At 37.8% G+C, this 23,862-nt stretch overlaps 2 protein-coding genes across 3 annotated transcripts; both read right to left on the reverse strand.

The window, feature by feature from the left end:
• Nucleotides 1-2,220: 2,220 nt before the first annotated feature.
• On the reverse strand, nucleotides 2,221-18,669 carry FAM220A (family with sequence similarity 220 member A). 2 transcript variants are annotated; one of them, XM_067550946.1, is made up of 5 exons: nucleotides 17,858-18,669; nucleotides 14,439-14,539; nucleotides 5,235-5,394; nucleotides 3,649-3,829; nucleotides 2,221-2,573 (listed from the first exon to the last, which is right to left on the reverse strand). In XM_067550946.1, the coding sequence occupies exons 1-5, from the start codon at nucleotides 18,623-18,625 to the stop codon at nucleotides 2,404-2,406; spliced, it is 1,380 nt and encodes a 459-aa protein (XP_067407047.1). In that variant the 5' UTR covers nucleotides 18,626-18,669; the 3' UTR covers nucleotides 2,221-2,403. The 2 variants fall into 2 exon arrangements, with proteins under 2 accessions (XP_067407047.1, XP_067407046.1); XM_067550945.1 differs by having other exon boundaries at nucleotides 17,792-18,669.
• On the reverse strand, nucleotides 18,592-22,085 carry SMIM10L3 (small integral membrane protein 10 like 3). The gene is made up of 2 exons (XM_067550951.1): nucleotides 21,524-22,085; nucleotides 18,592-18,712 (listed from the first exon to the last, which is right to left on the reverse strand). Exons 1-2 carry the CDS (start codon nucleotides 21,707-21,709, stop codon nucleotides 18,692-18,694), a joined length of 207 nt encoding a protein of 68 aa, XP_067407052.1. The 5' UTR covers nucleotides 21,710-22,085; the 3' UTR covers nucleotides 18,592-18,691.
• Nucleotides 22,086-23,862: the final 1,777 nt, after the last annotated feature.

Here is a 23,862-nt window from a genome sequence, read left to right on the forward strand (position 1 = left end):
ACTTGTCTCTCTCACCAACAGAAGTTGGTCCAATTAAAGATATTACCTCACCCGTCTTGTCTCTCTAATATCCTGGGACTAATACAGCTACAACTACATTGCATCCTCAGTGATTATTTCTTATGGGGAAGGAGGAACTCATGGCCGACTGCTAGAACCTATAGCAATTTCAGTGACAGCTCTTCTTTCTCAAGTATAAGTCTGTCTCCTCTTTGTCATTCTACCTTAAACTTCCTTCCTCCCATCTCAGTCTCCTTCCTCCCCACTCTGTTACACTTCTGAAGCTTCAAAGCCAGCCCTTTTCATGTTTCCGTCTCTTTTTCCTTCTTGCAGGCCTTTTTCACTCTTCCCTTGTCTAAGTTGTGGGGCTGATCCAGATAAAGCTTTAAGCCACTGGTTCAACAGAGGCTCTGTCTTTTTCCCTCTGGCAGCTGGTCCCTCAACTAACTCACTCCCTTCCATCACACTTTGCTCACTCTAGGCTTTGCTACTTCTTCCTGATGTATTGATTCTGCAGGGGGAAGCAGAAGGCAGCTCTGGATTGGCCCTCCTAGTACTGGTTACTGCTGCCGCCACTTCTGCTTAATGTCACTTGAATGAGCTGAGACTCCTCATTCTTTCTCTGGCTGGTTCCTCTTCTGAGTTCACTCCTCTTGGCTCCTCCATTCAATCAAACATAGCCCCCTTGCTCAGTGACTGGCGAGGAAAGGGAGAGCAGAGGTCTCCAAAAGGCAGATGTTCACCTGCTGAACAACAGGGTAAGAAAGCAACCTCCAATGTGAGCAGGTGAGGATTTCAGAAAATGTTGGGCAGAGAGCATAAAAGTCCTGGTGGCCAGGATGAAAGCTGGAACTTACAGCCGTAAACCAAGAGTTAAAGTAACTCTGGCATTAGATCTTTAAGAAGAAAGCTTAAATGGAAATTCTGCACTCTGTATAGATATTAAAGATCACATGGCACTTTCTGAAAGAATAGGGGTTTGCCTTGGTATCTTTGACCATAATTTCTCCTCACTGCCACTTCTATTCAGTGTTCTGTGCACAGACTGGCTGTCGCCCAGAGATGGCTGCATCTCAAGGTTGAAGCCATTCAAGTACATATATACTTTATGAAATTATTTTTCACCTTTCATGACAAAGTAAGGAAAATTACTACCTTAGTGATTAATGCCCTAAAATGTGTCTATAAAAAGTCAGATATTACTTTAAGATCATATAAATTTTGTAACATTAACTATAATTTGTTTTACTTAATATTTTAATACAAAAATAAAGAGTAAGCCTAAATTAATTTAAAGGTATTTTAACAATATTTTACTCTTGTAAGTAGCTGTAAAACTTTTTAAAGCCTTGTCAATAAATATGATGTATAAAATTATTCCATAATGAAGTCCACAGGTTCTAGTAATCAAAATATGTTCTAAAATAACATGTAATTGGTCAGAATTTCTTAAGCTTGGCTCTATTTCCTTTTGGCCTTGCCCATAAAGTTAAAATACGTAGTTTTATGTGAGATGTTTGCTTTGCTGTTAGTTTATTCTTCGGAATAATTTGAAAATATATTCACAACGTAAAGCAGGATTATTAGGGAAAATTTTATTTTATTTTTGGTGCAAAAACTTGCATCTGAAATATGTTTGTGTAATTAAATTACATTAAAATAAAATAATCACACATAAAAAGAATCAGCGTCAAATCAGAAGAGACAAATATTTGACAAATCAACTAAAAAATTACTAGTTACTTATGGAAATCTTGGCCCCAAAAAACTAAACTAGTGATTTTTGTACCTTAGTTTTTGGATGCCCAAACCTGAGGCCCCTTAGGGAAACTCATTTTCAGAGGGTGAGTGCTCAGCACTTGCATTATCCAACTCCTTTAAGGGGGCTCAGGTTGGGCACTCAAATACTTGGTTATACCAAAAAATCATTAGTCACTTTTGAAAATCTTGTCTTAAAATTTCACATATAAATAATCCTGGAAAAATTTAGGAGCAAGTTAGTTTATAAAGGGGGTAAAAATCTGGTTCACTGTATTAGTGTAACTGAAATAAATATTCTCCATTTTAGTAATACCTAAAAACTAGCCAGTGTCTGAATATGCAGGAAAGGAGATTATATCTCCTTTCATTTATTTCATGTTTATATATACTAAAAACCATGAAAATACAGTTACCATTTGTTTGAAAAGAGACAAAACCAGGAAGACGATAAAATAACAGAAGGAAGTGGCCTAAGATATAAAAACTTTCAGATCTGTATAGCAGAATTTATCACTAACTACTAATGTTGGCAAACTGCCATGTGTCAGATAAAAGCAGCACTGTAATGTCAAAAGTTTAAAATAGGTGTAATGTACAAAATTAAAATAGATGCATTTGAAAGTGTTACAGTGCTTTGCATAGTCAGGCAAACATTTTATTTTCAAGTTTCAGTTTTTTAACATGCATCTTTATGAACTTGGTTATAGTTTCATTACCAAAATTCTCAGCAAGTTGAACAGGTGTTACATCTCCCAGGGGACTTTCCACATCAGCTGCAGCATTCAGCAATAAATAGCAAATTCCCAAATACCCTAAATGAAACAAAGATGGTGAAGATGATTTTGAAGTCCAAAGACTTCTGTTAATATCTCATCTATGTGTCTTACATTTTCTGGAAAAACAAAATTAGTTCACCTATTTTAAATATCTAATGCACGATTTTAATTCACAAAGCAATCTAAGATGTTATTTCCAAGCAAATGTTTTATACTAAATTTATACAGACTACTGTATATCCATTTATTGGTGTTTAAATGAAAAAAAATACCACACCTTTAGGAGATTCCGCAGAAGTGTTTTTTTATAATAAAAATGTAGAACATTTTAAAATATTGACAGAATTGGTCAGCCTACTTTTGTTGATCTTTATTATATTATGTTTTTTAACAAGTCTATCATCATATGCTACCAGCACAATCAAAATGGAAAGACATTTCAAATATACTATGATGAATAAGGATATGACAAGTATTTTGTGAATTTGTACATTATAAAAACAAAAATGTACTAAGTCCGTTATTAAAACCTGCAGTTAACTAACAATTCTTCAATAAACAGAAAAACAGTCTATTCATATATACTGTCTCCTCCCAACATAGTAATCTTTTGCAACCTCCCTGATATAGAACTTTTTTCTTCTTCACAGACTAATCCTTCCATACAATATTCTGTAGACATTCCTCTGTGTATCGTTATCTTCAGAATGTCTTGGTCTATCCTGCAAACATTTGCAAGCCAAGATTTGTACAGAAGAGTTTCCTGATGTGGCTGTTTTCCTAGATCCTAATATTCCCAGGGATGTGCCATATTTTGTACAAACTGCTCCCATCCCTTTTCAAAACATGGTTGTATTTCACTCAGGTTTAGCAGAGCTGAGATATATATGTATATTTTAAAATAGACAAATTGGTCCTCAGCACTTAGACAATCATTTGATTCCTTAACTACAAATACTGAAAGGTCAACTGAAAAGGACAAAATCCAAAATAACATTATTTGCCTTTTTTACATTATAAAGCCACAAATAATGGGGTTTAAAAATAGAATCCTCTTAAAAGGCTAAACTTCTGACAGTCACCATAGAAAATATGATGTGTCAAAGTTTACCATAGGCAATAGCAAGATGTAGTGCAGTAGCTCCATCACATTGGGGATTTGGGAAATTCACATTAATTCCAGGATAATGCAACAGCAAAGATACAAGGTGCATTTTTCCAGTGTTCACTGCAGCATGAAGTGGTGTGTTTCCATTTTCTGCTGCTTGGTTTACATCAGGTATGGGAAGTCCCTAGAACAAAAAGTTATCAGGAAAAGATGAGCTGAACAACCAAAACAGATTTACAATGAGAAAAGCAATTATATTTTGGACTATAGAACTATAGGTTTATATTTTGTATTAATAAAATACAAAGCCTTTTATCTCTAGGTAACTGGTTCAAATGTGTCCCAAACCTGTAATGATAAAAAAAATTATTACACTATCTAATGGCTGCTAGATAACCTAGGTGGAATTACTCAGTGATTTTTAGTCCAGTTCTTAGCTGACACATCAAGCCTTATTCAACAGTTAGCTCTAATTGGAACTTGTTCTCTGCAGATTCTTTTACAGTGCCTGTCACCAAGGTGTTTGAGAAACATCCAGCCTCAGAAAGTAGGCTCAGAACGGAATGGGCATGAAATACCTTCTCAACATTCAAGGTAGGCTTCTGAATAGGTTTGAGGCATCATTAGTAAAATGGTGTGGGAAAACTTGTACTACCTCTACTGTAGCTCTTCTGTGGAAAAATTATTTGTATTACGATAGCATTTATGGGTCTCAGCCCAAATCAGCACCCCATTGTGCTAGGAGTTATTCAAAGGTAAGTTAAGAGAGAGTCTCTGGCCTGAATGGCTTACAGTCTAAATAAACAGGGCATCAATTTTTAATACAGCCAGTCTTTCACTTTATGAGCATTCAAATTCACTTACTGTTTGAAAATTACTAATTATATTTTGGGCTTGCTGAGATCATCTTACAGAAACTGCTACTGCCAAAGAAAACAACAGTTTCTGTACGAAGCCACGAAGTTTGATAGCCCGAGATGGAGCCCAGTTTGTCCCCAAACTGGGAAATTCCAAGAAGCACATAGAGTCCTGCTCATTGAGATGACTACCATAACTTGATGTAGGACTTCACAACCACCACTCCTCAACTCTAGAGCTTGGAGTCTGTCTGTGGGGGTAAGGCAACTTCTTTCCCCCATCTGCTAATAATCAACACTTGTGTATGATTTTCCATTTTTTTATTTAAATATACCATCACTGACATTTGGGAACAAGACAAATTAAGTAATACTTCTGTCTGCATTTTAAACTATTATTGTTCCAGGTAACATCTAATTGTAACTGAAAAAAGAGGGTAAAAAGCTTTTTTTTCTATGTTTTAGCTTGTTTATTTTTGCATTTGACAGCCCTTTGGGTATAATTAGTTTTCACTAGTTATGTGGTTCTTCCACACAAGAGGGGGGAGAGCAAATTTTGAAGAATAGGAAAATGTGATTGCAAAATGACAAAAGTTGGCAGAGTGATTCAAGAGCAGTCCAGACTCAGTCTTTTGCACACAAAAAATCAAATTAAGGAGCTCTGAATTAATTTTTTTATACCTATGCCTTTTAGCTATACTAATTCATTATAAACTATATGGGTCAACTGACCGTGTCCAGGAAATAGTCCAGTATCTTTGGTTGGTCATATATAGTGGCTAAAAATATCAGATTTCGATTTTTTTCATCTACTGCACCAAGGTCAAGATGCTGGTTTATAATAAGATAATGCAAGACATCAGCATATCCTAGCTGGATACTCTGTAGAGCTCTGAGGAAGAAAGAAAAAAATTAAATGCAACATTGCTTCAGAAGGAAGATAAAATGATAAAAATAATGCATAATAGTTTGATCATCAACAGTCCTATATAATTTTCTAAAGTGAGAAAAGCACAGTCACTAAAGCCATATAAAAACAGTCACTAAAAATCCATTATAAAACTAAGTAATTTAACAACAACAAGTGAGGGCATTTTATAAACTTTTGATGATTTCTAGTAGTTTTCTGTAACACTGGAAGTCTAGGGAGTATGCTGTAACTTTGGCCATTGGACATTTAATTGTTGGTATGTATCAGTTGTTAAATTCTGACAATGTACTTAATGTAACAGTGAATTCTCTCGTTTTTTGCCACTACCATGATATTTTGTATTTATATAGTGAATTTCAAAGCAATTCAGGAACCTGGTAGTATATCCCACCTTGACAGATGGGAAAGCTTTTTTAGACAGAGATTAAGAAACTGACCCAGTATCACACAGTCAGTCACTAGTAGAGTCTGGCAATTTAGGTCATCTGTGTCTAGCTACTAAATTTCACTACCTCTCCTTTATCTTCCATTGTAGGAATATATTTATGGACAGGTATATGTATAAATATATAAATTATCAAACATAGTAGTATGGAAGAATTGAGAGTCCTTATAGTGCTGGGAAGATGGTCTACAAATTACCAGCAATACAATAGAAAAAAATTAAATAAGTAGCTCATGTGGTCATGGTTGGCCAAAGCTTTTAATCACTCCAAAATTGGCAAGGGAACATTGGGTGAAGGGAGAGTTCTTATTCCAATATGTACAATCCCTTCTTCATCCCCTCAAGTACTGTCATCTTATACATATACATATATTTTATCCAAGAGGGCCAGATGCAACTATCCTTCAAGTCAGTGGAATGATTCCCATTGACTTCACTGGGAGTGGGATTATACTCATAATCTAGGTTTAATTTAAATTGGCACTTGGATAAAACTAATTTGAGCCCTGATTCTGCAGTCTGATCCACACAGGCAGACCCTTATAATTACATGGAGCCTCATTTAAGTCAATGGATGTGGGGGCCCCCAAATGGATCACATTGCAGGACTGAAGCCTTGATTTGTTCTCTTAATACCACCCTTGTTTACTGAAACTGTTAAATATCTAAACGTCCTTTACACCATTTATATTGACTGACTTGTTACATTTCACTCATTTGAGACCATGTAGTCTGTCTCCATTTTCCTCCCCACAACTTTATTTTAAAAACATTGTCAATTTGACCTTCTAGTTCACCTGGACTAGGAAAAATGCGTGTGTTTTTGGATTAAAAAGATAGCAAATAATTCAGAGAAATACAACAAGAAAATGTGTTTAAATCAGCACACATATAATTTGAAATATTTCAATTCTTATTGAACTCTTGTAAACCACTTTTCCTGCCCCTACCCCATCCTTCACTCCCCCCAAAAAGTGTACTTACTTTTGTCACACAGGACAAAAAAATCACAGCAAATCTCTTCAGTGTTCTCTTTGCACTCTAATTAAAATTTCCCCTTGTCCTCATTTTTCTGTGTGATTTATTTTAATTTAAATAGGTGACAAAATGATCAATTAAATTCTCAGCCAACCACCTAGTTAAAGGAATTTTTCTTTTGGACAAGGCACCACCTCATATCAGGAAAACATTAAAAATCCATTCACAATAAATTAAATCATATCTACAATAATTATATTCATTTTCAAAAATGAACAAACATTATATTTAAGGTCTGATTCTAACTTCATATAAAATCATAAAGAGCTGCATTGACTGCCATGATGGAGATCATATTTAAGAGACTGTTGAACTAGTATTAAAGCAACAAGCACACAGATTTGTAATTGTCAAGAAAAAAACTCCACATTAAGCTTATTCAAATTCAACTAGTTCTAAAACACGATCCAAGCTGGTTTACAGTTTCTTACTTTAGGCTTCCATTCTGCCAGTATCCAAAGTTGTAGCCCTTTTTAAGTAAGGTTGATGCAATGGCAATTAAAAATTAATTTCCAAATACCAGGTTACAGTTTATTCATGGGGAGAAGTGCTCCTTTCCAATCAAATTTTCAGACTGTTGTGCAGAGCAAAAGAGATAAAATTGTCCTTTAAGTCACTAGAAGGCCAGAATTTCTGCTAGGAATTGAAGCGCAACTCTTTCTCAGGCATACCAATTGAAGGATGAATCGAGTGTACATGGCTAACAAAGACTTATCAGGTATTTTCACAGATAAAATTTTTCATAACTATAATAATAGTATCCATTTGCAAACAGCCAAATGGAACTGTAGGCTTTGGATATTACTGTCTGAACAGTGCAAATTTTAAAAAGGAGCCTAAGGCACTGGCTATACAGAGATAGATGAATAGGCCCATTTAGACTACAGGGACTGTGTTCTGAATACTGGAAAAAAAACATTAGAATGAGTTTAAAATTGAACAAATGCCAAAAACAGCTTGACAAAGTGTCCATAAAAAACATCCTGAAATGACAACTCCCACAAACTGGAAGGTTGCTGACACTTGCAAGTAATTCAGCCAAAGGAGAGTGTAATGAGACGGTACAATTACCAACTACTAATGAATGACTGAGCGTAAAAGGAAAGCATGAAGTAAGAGGAGTTCTGAAAGTCATGTTCAACAGTGGTAACAATACAGGTCACAGAGCTTTTGAATTGACTAACAAACTATAGAGAGGACACAAGCATTAGACTGGAAGGACTTGGAAAGTGCTACAGTCTGTACAAGTGCCATCACTGAAAAGATAGCAGGAGGGTGGTATAAGATGAAAGGAGGCTGGGCAACTCTGAACATTTATCGGTCTGCCTTGATTAGTCTTCCTTTCAAGAGCCACAGAGGAATCTAGGACAGAGGGGCAAGTTTAGCTTATGTAACACCTTCATGTTTTCAGACTAATAGAAAGTTCATCATCCAGAAACTTGTGCCTGAAGGTGCAAAGCAGGCAAGCCTTTAGGAAGATGCTAGATAGCACCATTAAAAGTCTGTTCTTAAAAATATTGAATACATATGTATCTGAGAATGAAAAAAACCAAAATCACTTGACTGATGGTGTGAGGCCTCAAAGATTTTTGCAATGAACTACTTCAGATTGATGAGTCCACCTAGACCAGAAATGGTAGCATTTTAAAAACGGCACAAAAGTAAGCAACTTTCATAACTTGTTTCTTTCACATAGGGAATCATCCTTATGAGCAAAGATCAGAACCAAGAAATGTTAGTGTTGTGCCAAAACTTGAGCAAGTCACTAGGCAGGAGATTTATCCTTGCTTGGCACCAGTGTGCAATGCTGGATTTGAAAAGTAAACAAGGAAATGGCAGACATGGGAATAAAGTTGACTCTCTTACTGAGCGACTGCTGGTCCAGAGCAGATTTTTTAATTCACAGAAGACTGAAACCCTATTTACCCTGGTGATCAACCACTTACATGAGCAGTGTTCTAGACCTCAGAAGGGACTACTTGTGAGAATAATTGCTCATCACAGTGAGTAAAGTCTCCACCATCTGGCCCAAAATGACAGCAAGTTTTCAGATGGTTGGTCTCTGTCACTTGGGCTTTTTACTCAATGAGCAATAGGTAAGCATTTGACTTTCACAAGGGCAAGGGACAGAAGAAAAAAATCCTGAATCCTTTCAATAAGAAACAAAAGATAACTTTACAAGAGTTAAAAAAAAACCCAAAGTCCCCAAATTGTAAGTCTGAGTTATGAGGTTAAGGAATACATAAAAAAAAAAAAAAAAAAATCTTTCAATCTGCTTAGATACAATATTTGTAAAAACTTTGCACTTCTTACAACTCCAAGATTTCAAAACATTTTACAAACACTAAACAGGTTATAAATAAGACCTCAAATTTTCTCCCTTAAAGGCAACATACAAATGATTTTTTTTTTAAATTGGCCATTTTGCTTTTTATTCTCCAAAAAGAACTCGAGATTTTCTCTCTGCTTGTTTATGCAGCTTAGAAATATCCAGAAAGTCACATCTAGCCTTCCCTACTTCTGCTGTGGGACTTTTTAGTGATCTCAGATGTTGATTAGGAGCTTTGTCACTGCCTAACTGAAGAGTACAGAGGATTGAATCTTTAGTAAAGGTGGCCTCTCTCACAAGTGCTTATTGAACTTTGGAGTTAAAATTTTATACACTTAGTTTTTTCTTTTCTCACTTGCTTAGCTGTGTTGGACTAAAAGAATTTTGACATCACAAGGCCAGAATTCCAGGTCAGACAAAATCTGAATTTACTTAAAAAAAATAAAAACCAAAAACCACCTAAGCTTTCAGACTCTCTTTGACTCAACAAAGAAAAAAAATTCCTTCAATCCCCTTTACAGGTGAGTTTAGAAACAAAACAAAAAACCAACAGCCACCCTGCTATAATCACATTGGAAACAACCTGGGAATAGCCAATGCATGTTTTTGAAGACTTTAGATCATATCTCAAATATTATCTCCCTCTGTTGCTTCAAAGGCAGCATTTTGCTAACCATGGGCTTTTTCCACAAAAGAGAAACAGTGAATGTAATGCATCATGTTTGACTCTTACATGACTTTGTCCCCAAAGCACCCTACATTCCTGCAGACATAGCTGAAAATATGCTAGACAGCACAAAAAGGAGTAAAGGGACAGAAAGCTTGACTTTTGCAACTCAAAGGGTCATGAAGGAAAGAACAAGTCAAACTTATTTTTTTAAAGTTACCAAAAAATCTGGATTTTCACCAGTATATTACAGATATGACACTAAATCTATATGAATGTATACGAGTGGGAACTTCAATATATGCCTTGTTAGAAAATTTCTGTATTAATTTTTTCCTTTCCTTTGCTGCTGCTATGTTTCAAAAGCCTTCTCCCTCACTCAGTATCCATTTTTTAAAAGTTTTAGTTGTATTTGTGAATTGTGTGCTCTAGAAAGGTGCCAGCCTGACAGCCATGGAGACCCAAGACCAATTTTCTTTTTAAATAGAATAAATACAGCACATAGTATAGCAGCAACCTGTTTTCCTCAGAGCATCCTCCAACATGTAGCAGGCATGACATTCCTCACCAAAACCAAGAAGATAGTTCATGCTCCATGTCTTGTCAACTCTGGTGTAATTTAGTAGTAATTGTGGTGACGACTTTGAGTGGCTGTCAGGTAGTAGTAACTGTGGTGGTAACTCCATTTCCACTTGATGTAGAAATCACATTCTTGAATTAATAGCACTTTTACAACAGAAATTGTGTAATATTGAAGAAAAGATGGAGAAGGATGGAGTAAACTTGTTAGTTTAAGTATCTTAATCAGCAAACATGGAAATGTAATTTTGGAATATCTAGTAAAGTAAATAGGTATTCAAAATAAACTTGTTCCTGAAGGAAATATTCAGCAAAAGGAACAGAAATTAAAGTCAAGATGCTAAGTGATAAGGAGATATGAGCCAAGACTAAAAGCCAGGGTACAGACAGATAAAAAGTGGTTTGGGGAATGGAGAAAAGCCACATTAAGCAGGCCAGAGAAAGGCTCAGAGTATCCCTTCCATATTATGTATACAGAGGAGACCCTTCAGGTGAGGATTTCCTCCTTTATGTTCAGAAAGGAGAGGTACTATCTCTAAGCAAGCCAGAACCTGACAGTCCAATAGGGACCTTTCTATAGCTCCCAAGTCCCACCTCTCCAGGAAAGTTTCCCTTAATGGATTTGCAGCACTTCTGGTCCTCTGGGAGTCATGATAAATTGATCTGGGTCTTTAAAAGAAATAAAAAATAAATTTAAAAAAATCACTATTTAAGAGACCAAGGACAGAAAAAAAATGATAGGACCCCAGCACATTACATGAGGCTACCACCCTTAAGGGAAAGGGTAGGCACTTATGTGGCCCTGCTTCTGCACTTTATCCTAAGCCCTGTAAATTCTGATTGTAGCCTAGTAAAGGCCAAAAGTAAGGTGGCATATTCTCTCCTTGTTCCACGTGCAGAATTCCTACTCCTTTCAATGGAAGTCATGTGCATGGACTGAGAGAAACTATAGTTTTGGCCTCCAAGCATCACTCCAAATAAAAAGGGCTGCCTCTTGTGTGTCAGCCTTTGTAACTTCCTGATTAGACAAGCCACTCCCATGGTACAATATGTGCTCGTTATGAGCCATGTGAGATTGAGTCATGTCCCAATACAATGATGCACCATCCTAGCCTTAACATGTAGTTTCATATATTACTTTTTAAATCCATATGTGAATATGGGTATTATGTAAAGATTATGCAAATTTAGACTTGGATTTGAATAAAACATTATTGATGTATTACAACTGTCTATCACCTATGAGTAAGGAACAAATGTAAAAAAAAAAAAATTACTAAGTATGAGAATACTTGCTGTATTATGAACTCAGCAAAATCTGTTGCTTAAGTTTTGGGCTGGATTCCATTTCTTAAAGAAACCAAACTTGTATGGTAAGAGAAGCAGTGTTATGAACTGGTTTATATGTTCTTCAGGACAATATCTTCATAGTCACATACTGAGGATTCTTCCCACTACCACCCATACAATTCCCTTTGTGGAAGGGACACTTGAGATTTCCTCCCCACTTTAAAAGTTGAGAGAACAACACCATCTTGATATTTGTGTATCAGCCACAGTGCTTCTATGACTTGTGTTTTGTAAAGTTAAGTACTATGGTTACTGGATAGCTTACATTCTATTACAATATATTACAATGGAGTTTATAAAACCAAAAAACAAAAAGCAGGCAATTTATTTTTCAAAACACTTTTATTTCTATATTTTTAAAAACAGTTTGATAAAACCATTCATTGGCATTTAGAGTTCAATTGTAAACAATCACAATAAGTTACTATTGTGTATTGAACTTTGATATATTTTTATGGAAAATTGCAGTAACAATCCATAGGAGTAAGTTAAATTCAGCATATTTGAGAATGGATTTGGATACACAGTACTGGAAAAATCTATGCCATCAGGTAAGTGAAATGATTCAAAAGCATGATATTTAACTCCCTCCTGTGGTGTAAGTAAGCAGCATCACAATTCAGCTTCTATAAGTTTATATAGTGCTATATATTATTAAAAAGCCTGCTTTCACTTAGTTAAAACAAAAACATTTCAAGTTTACTACAGAAACTCCTCGCTCATGAGTTAGAGTATAATAGTTTCAAATAGACAATTGTTGTAAACATCTTTCCTTACATCAAATGTGTATGTCACATTTATATATATTTGTAGTCCTTTTGGGCTGACACACTAATTTTCTTAATTTTATAAATTGCAATAAAAGTTTTAAAGAATGACCAAAAAGAATAGCTAATTGTTTTGTGTGCAAAAGCTCTAGTAGAGTGTTAGCATTTACAGCTAAGACAATTCACATTAAATGACCATAAATACAAGCATTGACAACTAAATTGTTACCCACCATTAGGGATGGATTCTGTGTCAACTGAAGCCAGTGGCAAAGCTTCCACTGACTTCAATGGTGAAGATCAGGCACTAGCTAATTTAGAGTGAGTTAATTTTAAAGAGGGACAGTCAACTTTAAAAATTGTCTGAATGTTATTTTTAACAGTAGGTGGTAAATACTCAAGATGACTATAGCCAAAATATTAGAGAACACTTATTTATTTCAGTTTAACTTTGTCAGTTTCCTTGTCTGTATGGGTCTTCCACATACCAAACAGGGAAAGATGACTTAAAATGAATAAAAAAGGTAGTAACAAAAATGGGCCGGATTATACAGTGACTGATGATATTCCTTAGATCACTTTTTGAAATGGATTAGGTTTCAGATTAACAGTGTCACTTTAACAAACATCTGAACACAGGCCTTTATCCTGCAGGACCAGTCTCAAAACTCATATCATTCCAAAATCAACCAAGGACTGAACTTCAGAGCATGATGTTCAAGCAAATCACTTTCATGCTACTATTCTGACATTTGAGTGTCAAAACAAGGAGGTAAGTAGCTATGTGTCCTTAATGTATTTAATGTGATCAGTAAATATGAATGGGCCAGAAAGAACATCCTCTAAAAATTACCACTTACTAATCTTTAATGCAATGTGGTGAACCTCTCCTGAAATTAGACCATAAGATCTATCAGTTCCCATGTAAAAATACATGCTACAGCTTTCCAGATAAATGATTGATAGGTCCACTTATGAAAATTTAAAGTTACTTTTCTAAAGACTTAACAAATATCTTAAGTATTGTAGAAAAAAGATCAAGCCAGTGTCATAAAACATGCCTTATTTAATGCAATCTTTATGAAAAATATTGAAACCAGGTTTATTCAGACTGTTCGTGCATTTTTAAGAGTTGTATTGATGACAGAGTATCTCACCCAGAAACCCAAGCAGCATAAAAGTTAACATGGTTATTTTGGTTACTAGTTACAGGCCTTGATAGATTTGATGCCACAAGTATCTGACAGCATAAATAAGGTTGCTGTTCACAATCATATGAAGGATAGAAAGAATGGAGATTTGGGCTGTCAGGTAAATGTTTTTCAAAGCAGCTAGCTGAGAGAAAAAAAGCAAACAAAACAGGCTTACCACTTAGGTGGTTTATCTGATACACTAATAGGTAAACACTGATAAGCATTCATGACAGAGATCAGTGTCCATTCACTGTCAAAATTTGTTATGATTAGCCAGATACAGAGCAGCCTATCCAAAATAGAAATGGGTAGTGATATGGGCCCATAAGGTTTCCTTGTGATGTATACATGTAATTTACATGAATAACAGTAACTACTTTTTGGAGTTTAACACTAAAGGGCCAAGACAGTTTATACATTCAAATACACTGCTGTGGTTTTGCCTATCTATACACATACAGCTTTGCACAGGCACATATAAAAGGCTCTAGGCATTATTCCATTTTTAAAAAAACATACTTAAAGTGATCTTTAAAAAGACGAGTGCAGTATTTGCTTAAGTTTGACTTTAGTCAAGAAACATGTTTTTAAAAAGTTACTAGATAATTCTCTTAATACTAGATCTTTATTTTCTTACCTTTCTTTAACCACTTCGTTTGTTTGCTTTGTAGCAGCAGAAATAGAACTCTTGATATGTAGTTCAGGAAGGAGTTTGGTACTGAGCAATGCCTTATAAAACTGAATTTTAAAAGCATTAAGTTGTTTAGTGACCAGTCTTACATTTTACTTTGACGTTTTAAATACTTTTGACTGACACCCATAAACTAGCAAGCAAAAAACTGGAAGTATAAAAAAACCTCATCTTCTGCTCTTTTGAAATTAGTCCCCCCATTATAATATTCTTCCTTACTATAACAGATTCCTTTAGTACAACCTCAACCCTAGAGAAGCATTTACTGTGAAAACTGATTCCTACATCGCATTTACTGAGGCTATGAAACTCCCTGCAAACTGATTCACTGGTTTTAGTCTAGACGTTTTCCGTCTTTTGAAATGAAAGACTATCAAGCCAGTTATAGTGGAAAAAATGAGTGGTGCACACATAACTGTATAAAAGAGCCATGTGTATAAATAGTACACATCTGTGAAAGACTGCCTCCCTTCTGGTTTACAATTCTCCCTCCCAGGGGGAAAATACAGTCATTTCTGTGTGCTGTCTCTGCCAAAGAATTCTAGTAGTTCAAGAATACTGCTTTCAATGTATGCTTCTCCAGCCATGAAGTGCAGTGTATGGTATGTGAAATGCTACCACACTAAATCATCCTTTATTTCAGTCTCAGATGGAATGTTTAAGTTCCCTTTTAGGTTTTCAACAATCAAATTCAAGGCATGTTAAAATATTATTAGAATGGATTTAATCCACTCAGAATTAAGACTCTGTAAACTTTGTTTAAAGATTACATACAGGAGACAAACCATAATTCAATCATCTTTTTGTGTCTAGTTACTGCAGACTGTTTAACCTGATCCCATGATCATGGCTAAAAGCCACAGACTCAGGGAAATTAATGGATGTTTCACCTATGACAAGACTATATGATCAGGTCTGTGGTATATAATATCCATAATGCCAGAAGTCCCTTCATTGAATAATTTGCTTAACTTTCCTTTTTAATACTGCAGTTACCAGCACCCTACAGTCGGCTTCTGTAAAAACATTCCAGTCATAGGCTATTTTTGCCATATTTCTGCCCCAGCCTTTTTTTAAAGACAATTACTTTTTACACCTTCATTTGCTCCTCCTTATTCCTGGAAATTTTGTGTACCTCAAAATCATCTCTAAAAGCAACTGATGTTAGAAACATTTCTCCTTTTTTTGTTTCTTAATTATGTGGAGGAGAAGATAGAGGGACAAAGTGTTCAGCCTGGCCTTATAAGCATAAATAATTGCAGGTACAATTTTGTGCAAATAAGTATATTGTTCTTAGATGTCCACACAACAGTAAATGCAGATACAAAACTGCAACTGAATTGCAAAAATGGATACAAATGAAGAAATAGGCTCTCTTTTCCTATACAGTAAGTGTTTCAAAGGTTGGTCTCCATTTTTGCACTTCACTTTGAAACACTTACTGTACAGGAAAAGAGCCTATTTCTTCATTTGTATCCGCAGTTTTTAAAAAATAAGAAAACCTTATGCCACCAGCCCCAAAAAAGTAGCAGGGAGAATCATTTCTAAATTAACAATTTTCATCCTTTTCCATAATAGGTCAGGAGCTTCTAATAATTTAATTTAGAACTCAGTATTTGACTTTAGAGAATTGGCAGATTTAATGTTATTGACTGTGTTTTAAGTCTCACATTGCAGAACTAGTTGTAAGCTTTTACTGAAAACTACAAGTAGACATGAATTATATAACACATAATGGTTCCATTACAATCTATGGGACAAAATCTAATTTTTGACCAAGACAGCAAAACCTCCCTCACAGCTGCTTACTATCTATAATGTATTACTACTTTGACATCTCTACTGATTATGTAGCTGGTACACATGTGGTCTAAGGTCTAAAATTACATATAGTTTTAAAAGTGCACATGAAAAAATTAATTTCTAAATTTAGAATTTTTTTTAATCTCTTCCTTATACTGAAACATAGTAGTCCACATTTGGGACTCAAAGCAAAGAAAAGACCACTTCTGAAAGCAATAAAAGAGGATCTTTTCTTGCTTTCTTCACTCCTAGAAGCCTAAAGATGTGTTCTGTTCAAAATCTTGTAAATCATAACCTAAAGCCACAGAAATCAATAGGGTTGATGAATAAGGGTTTGTAAAATCAGTTCCTAATGGCCAAATTCTCCAATGCAATGTGGTTAAATCTGCAGAGAATTGTTGGCATAAGCTTGTCCAAAAGACAATTTAACTGGTTCAGGAAAGATCATCTCAGGGTAAGGATGATTGTTCAGTGGTGTAGAGGCAGTGTAAAGGTTTATATACCAGCTGCTAGCATAGCAGGGAAAAGGGTACATGGCCCTATGTTTTGCACATTACTAGCCACATTTCTGGTCCCTACAAGACTTTGTAGCAACCATAATTTAGAGCTGCCCTCAGGATGCAGTGGAAGCAAGTCTCCACAGAGCTGCAACAGGATTAGGGGAGTGCAATAGTGAGTTTTATGCCATGTTTTTTGCACACCTTGACCTCAGTGCTTTGGACAGATCAGCTATCTCCCTCCACCGCCCCTCCCTGGAGTGGGCTACCCATTTCCAGTAAGATTCAGTTGTAATTAAGGTTGGTTTGTTTTTAAAGAAAAGACATGTAACCCTCTGAAAATATAGTTATTTATGAGGGGGACGTGAAGAGGCCTTTGTCTATAGCTCATCAGCAAGTTTCATTGGAGATATTCTTTAAATGAATACAACACTATCACCATTTCTCTAAAAAGGAACTGTTTTGAGAGATGTCCTATACTGAAGTTCTCACCTTCAGACTCAGTTGTTCCAATTCAAAAGTATTGTGTATATCAATTAAAAATGTTTTGGAGTCACAGGTTTAAAAAAAAACAAAAACAAACTGTGCTGAGATAGATGGATTGAATTCTACAGGTAAGAACTTCCAATAGGGAACTATAAGCACCAACCAAAACCACAGATTTAGCTCAGAGCCTTAAAAAAACATTCGTGCTATAAAATTGAAGCCAAACTGTGTTCTAGTCAAGGATTAATGTGAGAAACTCATGTCAGAGCTGTATGAATCCTAAATAAGTCAAATTGAAATTTGAATCCAGACATTATGGTCTTCCATGTAAGAGATTCCCTCTTTCTTACTAGGCAGTGTGTTTTACTAGCAACTCCAAATCCCATTTTAGTTGCATAGCTCTCACTAAATCCTGAACTCTAACTTTGTCTCAGCACTGTTTGATTTAATCAGATATTTCTATTAATGTTAAAAACAGCAATTATTAAAATTTCAGCAATATTTTGCTTTTACCTTCACTACTGCATGCCAGAGATTTGCTAGTGCAAAAGCTCGTACAGCTAGTAGCCACTGTGTTACCTGAGGATTATTTGTTGTATATTTTATACTTGAAAGCATTTTTTTATATCCAGTTGATTGCTTTGAAGACATGAGGTTTAAATAATCAAGGAAAATGTACGGTTTCTGGTTGCTCAGTAGATCCATAGGATATTCACTCAATGTGGCAGCAAGGATGGAATGCAGATCAGAAGGTTGAAAGTCAGACTCCAACCCGTTAAGAAATGCAAGTTGTAATTCATCTTCAATAATACCCATTTCTAATTCCAACAATTGCAGTTTTTGATTGTACTGTAGCTCTGACAGCCAGAAATGTGCAAAATGTACAAAGTTATCTCCAGTGCAACACCAGACACCCAAGTCACTAATGGAACTATATGTTTTCTCCAGCCAATCTGTCACAGAAGTACTATCAAAGTGGTTAAAAACCTTATCAAGTCGTCCTTTCTCAGGTGAAAAGAACAGGCGAAATGAATCCTTCGAAGAGGCAGCTGTACTTAAATTTAACCTTGTTGGTTCACGCAAATGAGGAATTTTCTTGCCAATATGAGGCAAAGGTACAGCCTTAAATAAAGAACAATTCCTGATCTTAAGAGAAAAGAATTCTTTTTGTAAGCTACTATTATCAACTTGAGAATTATTCAACAAGGAACGTATGTCTGGAAGGTGAAAGATCTCATTTTGCCTATTTGTGTTGATTTCACACAAGTGTTCATGGTTTAGGTCTTCTCCCTCCTCCATATTCATACGGGAGACAATCGTAGCTCTTCCATCCTTCATACTTCTCATTTTGTTAAACAGCAATGCAGAATATTAACAACCCTAGTTGCAGTAAAGTACAATGAGCACAGCAAGTCAGTGGATCTCAATATGAACCTGAAAGAAAGAATGCATACAGGAAATGAACTCATGGTCAGTCTCCATCTTCAATTGCTTCTCTTAAATTAAATATGCACATTTTCATCAGATCTAAACTACTTTATCAGGGTTACCAGATATTTAGGGACCCCCAAATCATGAAGGAAAAAAGAGTAGCCCAATAACAGAACATAGTGGAGGAACCTAATTGGGGGATCTCTTTACACGCTATACTAACTCTTTCCTTGAATATGTTCATGCAGATTTATCCTATACTGCTGAAAATAGGTATTACTACTATTAATTTTAAAAGGTTCTAAAAGGTTATTTATATACACAGTATTTAAGATAATGGCCTCCAATAGAAAGTGTCTCTCTACTCTACTGCATGTTAAAGCTGGTTTCTCCTCTTTTGCAGTTTAAATTCAGTAAGTTAAAGCTTACCTTTGTTGGGTGGTGGATAGCATCACAGGTGACTCAATGAATGAGAAATCTGAAAACATTGCATAACAATACTCTCTACTTTAACCAATAAACCTGCAATATGTAAGTGATCAGAGGCTTAACATCAGAGCTCAGTTTTAGGTGTCCTTCTTCCTTTACTTTTATGTCTATGTTTAAAAATTAAGTCAGAGGCAAAGTCTCAACTATTACGTCCATCAGAGCTTTTAAAAGTTTCATTTTTTCCCAAACATGTTTGTCTATACAACCTTCTGTGCTGACTAACTTTGTATCAAGTATTCAGTAAAAATCTGGGCAACTATAAGAAGGGAGGGCCCTACCAAATTCAAGGTTCATTCTAGTCAATTTCGCAGCCACAGGATTTGAAAGTTGGTCAATTTCACAGTTTCAGATGTTTTCATGTAGCAGGAGGATCCTTAACCAAAATGGGGTTGTGGAGGAGGGCAGGATTGCCACCCTCACTTCTGTACTGCCTTCAGAGTTGGCAGCACTGAGGTGAGTCTGATCTCCCCTGTGCTGCTGGGAGCACCCCAGCCCAGCCAGGACCAGCAAGTAGGGGCCCCGGGCTGGAGCACTCCCAGCAGCAGAGGGGAGATCAGACCCCCGCCCCTGCAGGAAGCTCCAGGACTGGGCAGCAGCCCTGGAGGTTCCTGCAGCAGGGGGAGGGCCTTCCTATCTCCAGTGCTGCTGGGAGTGCTCCCAGCAGCAGGGCGGGAGATCAGATTTCAAAGAGAAGGGCCAATTTCATGGTCCCTGATGCGCTTTTCGTCTGTGAAATTGGTAGGGCTCTAACTATAAGATAGCACCTCAGCAGCAAGTTAAATAGCTGGAGAACATGCACACAGAGTGGCACTGATAGCACAGAGCAACATGCATAGTTCAGAGGAAAGACCACCAGGCAAACTGGTTGCACAAGCATGATTAGGAGTTACAATTTATATTGCAACAAAAGAGGATGCTGATCCAGTTACAAGACAGCCAACATGGGCCCTAGAAAGGCTGAAATATTTAATTGCCATGGTTACTAACTGAATACCATTGGGGGGAGAGGGCTGTGTTAAATGTGGCTTATATCCAGAGGTGTCACTAACTGGTTACAAATATAAAGAATTGTAGCACAGACAAGTGCAAGAAGAGGAAGTCTCCATATCCAAGTTGTCAATCCTCTGATCCATCTTATTTCCTTATCAATTTTTCATTCTATTTGCTAGAATTAGAAATTTCATCCTTTACCGGCTTCAAGTGGTTGTAACATCCATCTTTTAATACTCTCACAACCAAGCCTTCAGAGACCTCCTCTATAGTCATTTCTCCCTTCTCACTGAGAAACAGCCTGAGAAACAGTGCTCGCCTCATCAGTGCCTTCTCCTATTGCCAGTGAAGTAACAGCAAAATATTCACCAACTTCTGTGAGAGTAGGATCACACCCTTATGCAGATTGTAAAGGCCCAACCCTGCAAGATTATGAATTTTCAACTCCCATTGGCCTAGACTAAATTGAGGGAGCTCTGCATCTTGCAAGAGCAGGCTCCAAATAGTTTGTTTTACATTTAATTCAAAAACTTAAATTTATATTTTAGTGTAAGCATCAAGTTATCCTGGGTTTCCTAATACTACAATTTTTCTTGAACTTGAAAGACTCTCTACCAGAAAACATTTTAACTGGCCGTTTAGGTAGTTATGCTGATTTTGTGTCAACCTATATATGCTAAGAGAATTATTTAGACAGACAAACTGGAACACTAAACATGGCGTGTATCCTACAAAAAATACAAGAGGACATAACACCTGAAGGAATGGTAGAATAGTCACTTACTGCCAGTAACTGTGCTTTGTGGGATCAGATAACACTATAGTCACAATGTATTTTTTCTTGGGCAAGATAAATATAGTGCATCTAGTGAAAACATCGTCTTTCCCATCAACATAATTACTCCATCTCTATGAGAGGCAGAAGCTACATCAGCAGGCGAGCGCCTCCCACCGACATAGTGCCAGTGTGGACAACACTTAGGTCACTTTAACTTGCGTCACTTAGGGATGTCTTTGTCACACCCCTGAGCGACGTAAGTTAGACTGATAGTATAGACCTGCCCTTAATGTTTAAGCTTACACAACACAGCCATAACCTGAATTCCACGGCAATTAGGAGTGAGCAAAGTTTCCTTTTAGTCAAATTAAAAACCCAACAGTGCCCTCAGTTCCTGCCAGCTCAGAGAGCTCCGCGGGTACCTGACCCAACCTGAGAGGGAAGAGTTAGCAACTCTAGCAATGGCCTGATTCAAGCGCAATCACATCCGCCTCTCCCCCCACAGCCGGGTCTCCGGCGGCGGGGATGGAGAATGGCAGCCCCTCCCCCCCATTCACCTGCAGCCTGACGTTGAGCATCATGGAGGCCACGATGTAGAGATAGGGGAAGTTGATCCGGAGTTTCCAGGCCAAGTCGAAGAAGATGAGGAGGGTCCTGGTCAGCCCCTTGCAGAAGATCCCGTAGGACCTGGCGGCGGCCGACTGCGAGAGCCTAGCAGCCAGGGCAGAGAGAGCTGCCGCCATATACACCCCGCCCCCACCGGGCCCTCGGACTGTCCCGCCCCCGCTCCGTACTGACCCGCTGGGGAGCCGCCGCTCCAGGGCCGCCAGTCTCCGCCAGGAAGCCGCCGCCTCCCCTCAGAGCCTCCCCCAGCCCCAAGAGCCCGGACGCCGATCGCAGTGGGGGGAGGGGAGAGGGAGGGAGGGAGGAAGGAAGGAGACTATGAAACTTTAAGCTACGTAGGTCCACGCCGCTTGCTATGTCACAGCCGTTTTGTGACGGCGGCGCACCGACCCCAGCCAGGGCAGGGGCCACGGGAATAAACTGCGCAGAGAGCCAGCGTCCCTCCCTGCCGTAGGCATGCGCAGTGCTCGCGGGGCCCCTCCGGGGTCCCGCCTCCGTCCCCTTACCTCAGAACGAGGCGCAGGCGAAGTGTCCTGACGCTATGTGAAGGCGCCGCGGGCCGAGGGGACATGCGCAGTACTGTCCCGATAAGAACGGGGCCGGGGTGGGTTAGGTTAGGGTTAGATACTAGAGGATTGTCTGCCTGCCTTGGTCCGGGCCGGCGGCTGCCCCTGTCTGCGGCTAGAGTGAGGGAGCCTGGCTGGCATATCTTCATCGCGGCCAGGCGCCGCGCTCCGTAGCGCTGTCTTGCCCGCTCGTGAGAGTGGCTGTTTTTCGTGAGCGCCGCTCCTGGGCAGAGGGGATTGCGTGAGAGCCGCCGCTACCGCCGTTGAAAGGAAGGGGTCGGGTTTTACCTGCCCGGCTTCACGCCGGTGGATAAACTCTAGCCGGGACAGCGTGAACAAAGGCTGCCCTGTAGGTAATGAGGAGAGTGTGGCCCTCAGTTCTTCCTGTCCAGCGCCGCGCTGAGTCCCCTCACCTCTGTTTGCATAGAAAGTAGATGTTGCGTTCACTTTATTCCAGCACCCTGTAAGAGCTTAACAGCAGCTCCAGCGTGCACAGCAACAGAACATCATTTTCCATCCACCTTTTTTTTTTTTTTTTAAATAAGCGATGATCTTTGCACCAATTAGACTGAGCCCGACAGCTCTTCCTAAACCAGGAGAAAAGGCCCGTGTCTTGCTTTAGTCAAAGGTTTGTTATTTCACATTTAATAGTACAGTATTCAAATACCATTCATCCACAGATTTCCGAAACGTGGCAAAAGTCTCTCCCAACTCCTCTGGGATAAATTAGCATCATTGTGCTCTATTTACAGATCAAGCCTCTGAAATCTTTTACTCATTCTCTAAAATATGCTCCTTTTGGATCTTTATTTTAGGACAATTTAAATCATAATAAAAGTTGCATTCAAGGATCCCTCTATTTAAAATTTTGTTATTTTGAAATCATGATTCTTTACTTGATTAACATTAAAATTTTCCTATATCACTGTAAAAATGTTATTGCCACTCAGTTGCTTTGATGCAGATATATAGCAATCTCAAGAGGGCTGGATATATTCCCAGGCTGATTTACACTTTTATTTATAATATTGTTTTACCCAGTCTGTGTTTACAGTGTAAGGGAGAGCACCTAGGTAACTTATCTCTGCATGCATTTGTAACTGCAATCAGTATGAGCCCAATGTGGGAAACAAAGTACTAGCTTTTATTGCCAGAGATAGAAATATTTAGGCTAAATTGTGGCTAAGCTACTGTCCATGTTATGAGTGAGTGAAAAGGGGCTGTGTAAACTGGTGAGCTCCCTCACCAGCCCAGGAAAAACTCAGTGTCAGCCCTAAGTCCCTTTCAGGCAGACACACACACAGGCAGCAGGGACCCACATCTCTTTCCAGTGGGGAAGAGATGTGCAAATGGAAAGGTGCTAGACCTCTTCTGAATTCACTTGACTGCATGCAGGCAGTCCTTAGACCTTTCTAGCTATTCCATCTTGTCACAGGTAAAGTATTAAAAGCAGCTCCTTGAGACACTGAGCAGAATCCTTTGATCTGACAGAACCAGGAAGGGAATATAGCCTTGACTAGTCTAAGCCAATCACTGTATCCCATGACTGTTCAGAGAATTATGCTTAATTTTACCTTGACAAAATCATATCCATAGTCATTACTGTCTTGCAAACAACACAATTTATTAATCTTTATATTTAGGAACTGGGGGAATAGGTCAAACAGATTCTCTTTGAAAATTTCTATCCTGACAGAAAAAGTTAC

The sequence above is a fragment of the Emydura macquarii genome, unplaced genomic scaffold, assembly GCF_026122565.2.
Source record: "Emydura macquarii macquarii isolate MOO-44397 ecotype Brisbane River unplaced genomic scaffold, CSIRO-AGI_Emac_v2 contig_1348, whole genome shotgun sequence".
NCBI classification, from domain to species: Eukaryota; Metazoa; Chordata; order Testudines; family Chelidae; genus Emydura; species Emydura macquarii.

Excerpts from the sequence above, each read along its gene's own strand:
- FAM220A (XM_067550945.1), bottom strand. The coding sequence starts at position 18,625 with ATGAGAAGTATGAAGGATGGAAGAGCTACGATTGTCTCCCGTATGAAT. Across the intron at positions 5,395-14,438 it reads AACGAAGTGGTTAAAGAAAG|AGCTCTACAGAGTATCCAGC; the intron begins GTAAGAAAATAA and ends TTTCTTCCTCAG. Across the intron at positions 2,574-3,648 it reads ACATCTTGCTATTGCCTATG|GGTATTTGGGAATTTGCTAT; the intron begins GTAAACTTTGAC and ends TGTTTCATTTAG.
- SMIM10L3 (XM_067550951.1), bottom strand. The coding sequence starts at position 21,709 with ATGGCGGCAGCTCTCTCTGCCCTGGCTGCTAGGCTCTCGCAGTCGGCC. Across the intron at positions 18,713-21,523 it reads TGCTCAACGTCAGGCTGCAG|GTTCATATTGAGATCCACTG; the intron begins GTGAATGGGGGG and ends TCTTTCTTTCAG.